Source organism: Lipotes vexillifer, unplaced genomic scaffold (assembly GCF_000442215.2).
Source record: "Lipotes vexillifer unplaced genomic scaffold, Lipotes_vexillifer_v1.1 scaffold1158, whole genome shotgun sequence".
Lineage (NCBI taxonomy): Eukaryota > Metazoa > Chordata > Mammalia > Artiodactyla > Lipotidae > Lipotes > Lipotes vexillifer.
The window spans coordinates 489,877-491,420 of record NW_006793745.1 but is presented as its reverse complement, the minus strand read 5'-3'; the positions used below and the strand labels follow the sequence as shown (position 1 = coordinate 491,420).

General features: G+C 49.9%; 1 protein-coding gene across 1 annotated transcript in view; it reads left to right on the top strand.

Moving 5' to 3' along the window:
- SMYD1 (SET and MYND domain containing 1) overlaps nt 1-1,291 on the top strand; it is a 37,078-nt gene extending 35,787 nt beyond the window's left edge. Inside the window, exon 10 of the mRNA XM_007466726.1 lies at nt 637-1,291. Within this exon, the coding sequence (XP_007466788.1) occupies nt 637-795 (159 nt within the window). The 3' untranslated portion in view covers nt 796-1,291. The remainder of the gene's footprint in view (nt 1-636) is intronic.
- The last annotated feature ends 253 nt before the right edge of the window (nt 1,292-1,544 follow it).

Here is a 1,544-nt window from a genome sequence, read left to right as displayed (position 1 = left end):
GGGAAAGAGGACAGACTTTGGTGTTATAGAATGTATGTCAGTACATTAAGCTTGTCAAATACAAGTGTTTGTCATTGTATTCACTGCTCTAACCTCAGCCCCTCAACGAAGCCTGGCCCTTGATAAATATTTCTTGAATTAACATATGGGAGAATGAGGGTTTTTCTATGTGTCACGTGCTGTAATCTTCCCGGCCGTTGTAAACTACAAGGGAATCTCACCCATTTCGTGTGTGAGGAAACTGAGGGCTGAAGGGATTAAGTCACTTGCCTGATGTCCCACAGTGCTGATGGGACTTAAGTTCAGGAACCAGAGTTTAAATCCAGGTCCCCACCTAGCAGTTCCTAAGAGCAAACATTCTCTGCTGAGAGCATTCCCTCAAGCTACTCTCTCAGGGGTCTGACTCCCTCTTCCTAACAAATGGAGTCCACTGCCAGGACATTAGACTCGCAGTGTATGAGTGTGTGTGTGTGTGTGTGTGTGTGTGTGTGTCCTCTGAGGAGGTACAGTTGAATCTCAGTGGCTGGGAGCCACTTACCCCATAGTCTGTCTTTTCCAGAAGAGCCAAGGTAGGTCAGAAACCAACACATCCTGGGGGTTTGTCATCACTGTTTTCGGTGTATCCGCGTCTCACAGGCCATGCGGATGCAGACGGAGATGGAGCTGCGCATGTTCCGACAGAACGAGTTCATGTACCACAAGATGCGCGAGGCTGCCCTGAACAACCAGCCCATGCAGGTCATGGCTGAACCCAGCAATGAGCCGGCGCCGGCTCTGTTCCACAAGAAGCAATGAGGACCTGCCTGGTGGGAGAGGGGCGCCGTGGCCGGGGAACTGGGGAGACATTCCGGAGGTGGTGGGTTTCTGGGGGAGACCCTTGATGAGGAAACCAGCGTAACGCTCAGCCTTGTTGCCGCGGGAGTGTCCTGCTCTTTTTTCCCAGTGTCATTTCGGTTCATTTCAACTCAGTTCAATTCAATTTAACCCTATCCCAGACCAATCCAACTCCTCCTACAAATATTTATTGGGATAAATATTTATAGGGATAAAGAAGCTCCAAATGTAGCTGGAGAGGCAAAATGTAAACAATTAAAGCGCAGTGTGATAATAAATGCAATGGTAAACTCTATGGAGAGAGGGGGTCCAGTGGAGGGCATGTGTCTGGTGTGTGTGTGTATGTGTGTGTGTGTGTAGTGGTGAGGGTGTCATGGAGGAGGTGACATCTGAGCTAAGGGTGGCAGGTACCTGGAGTCTCAGGTGGCCGCTCACCTATCTGTGCAGGTGTGTCTGGAATATTCAGGATTTGCTGACTGGGATGGGTGATGTTCAGTTTCCTCAGGCGAGTGTGGAGTTATGAAGAAGAGACCGTCTTTGGGCCTTTTAGGTTCCGCCCAGAGAACCGAAACGTCCTCAGAAGGGCACGTATGCAGAAGGAGGGCTTTGCCCAAACCACCTGAGGCCTCAGTTTAAAGCCTGGGTTCCCAGCATTATTCTGAAACTATCTCTAGAACACAGAGAGGGCGTGTTTCCTTTCCACACCCTCC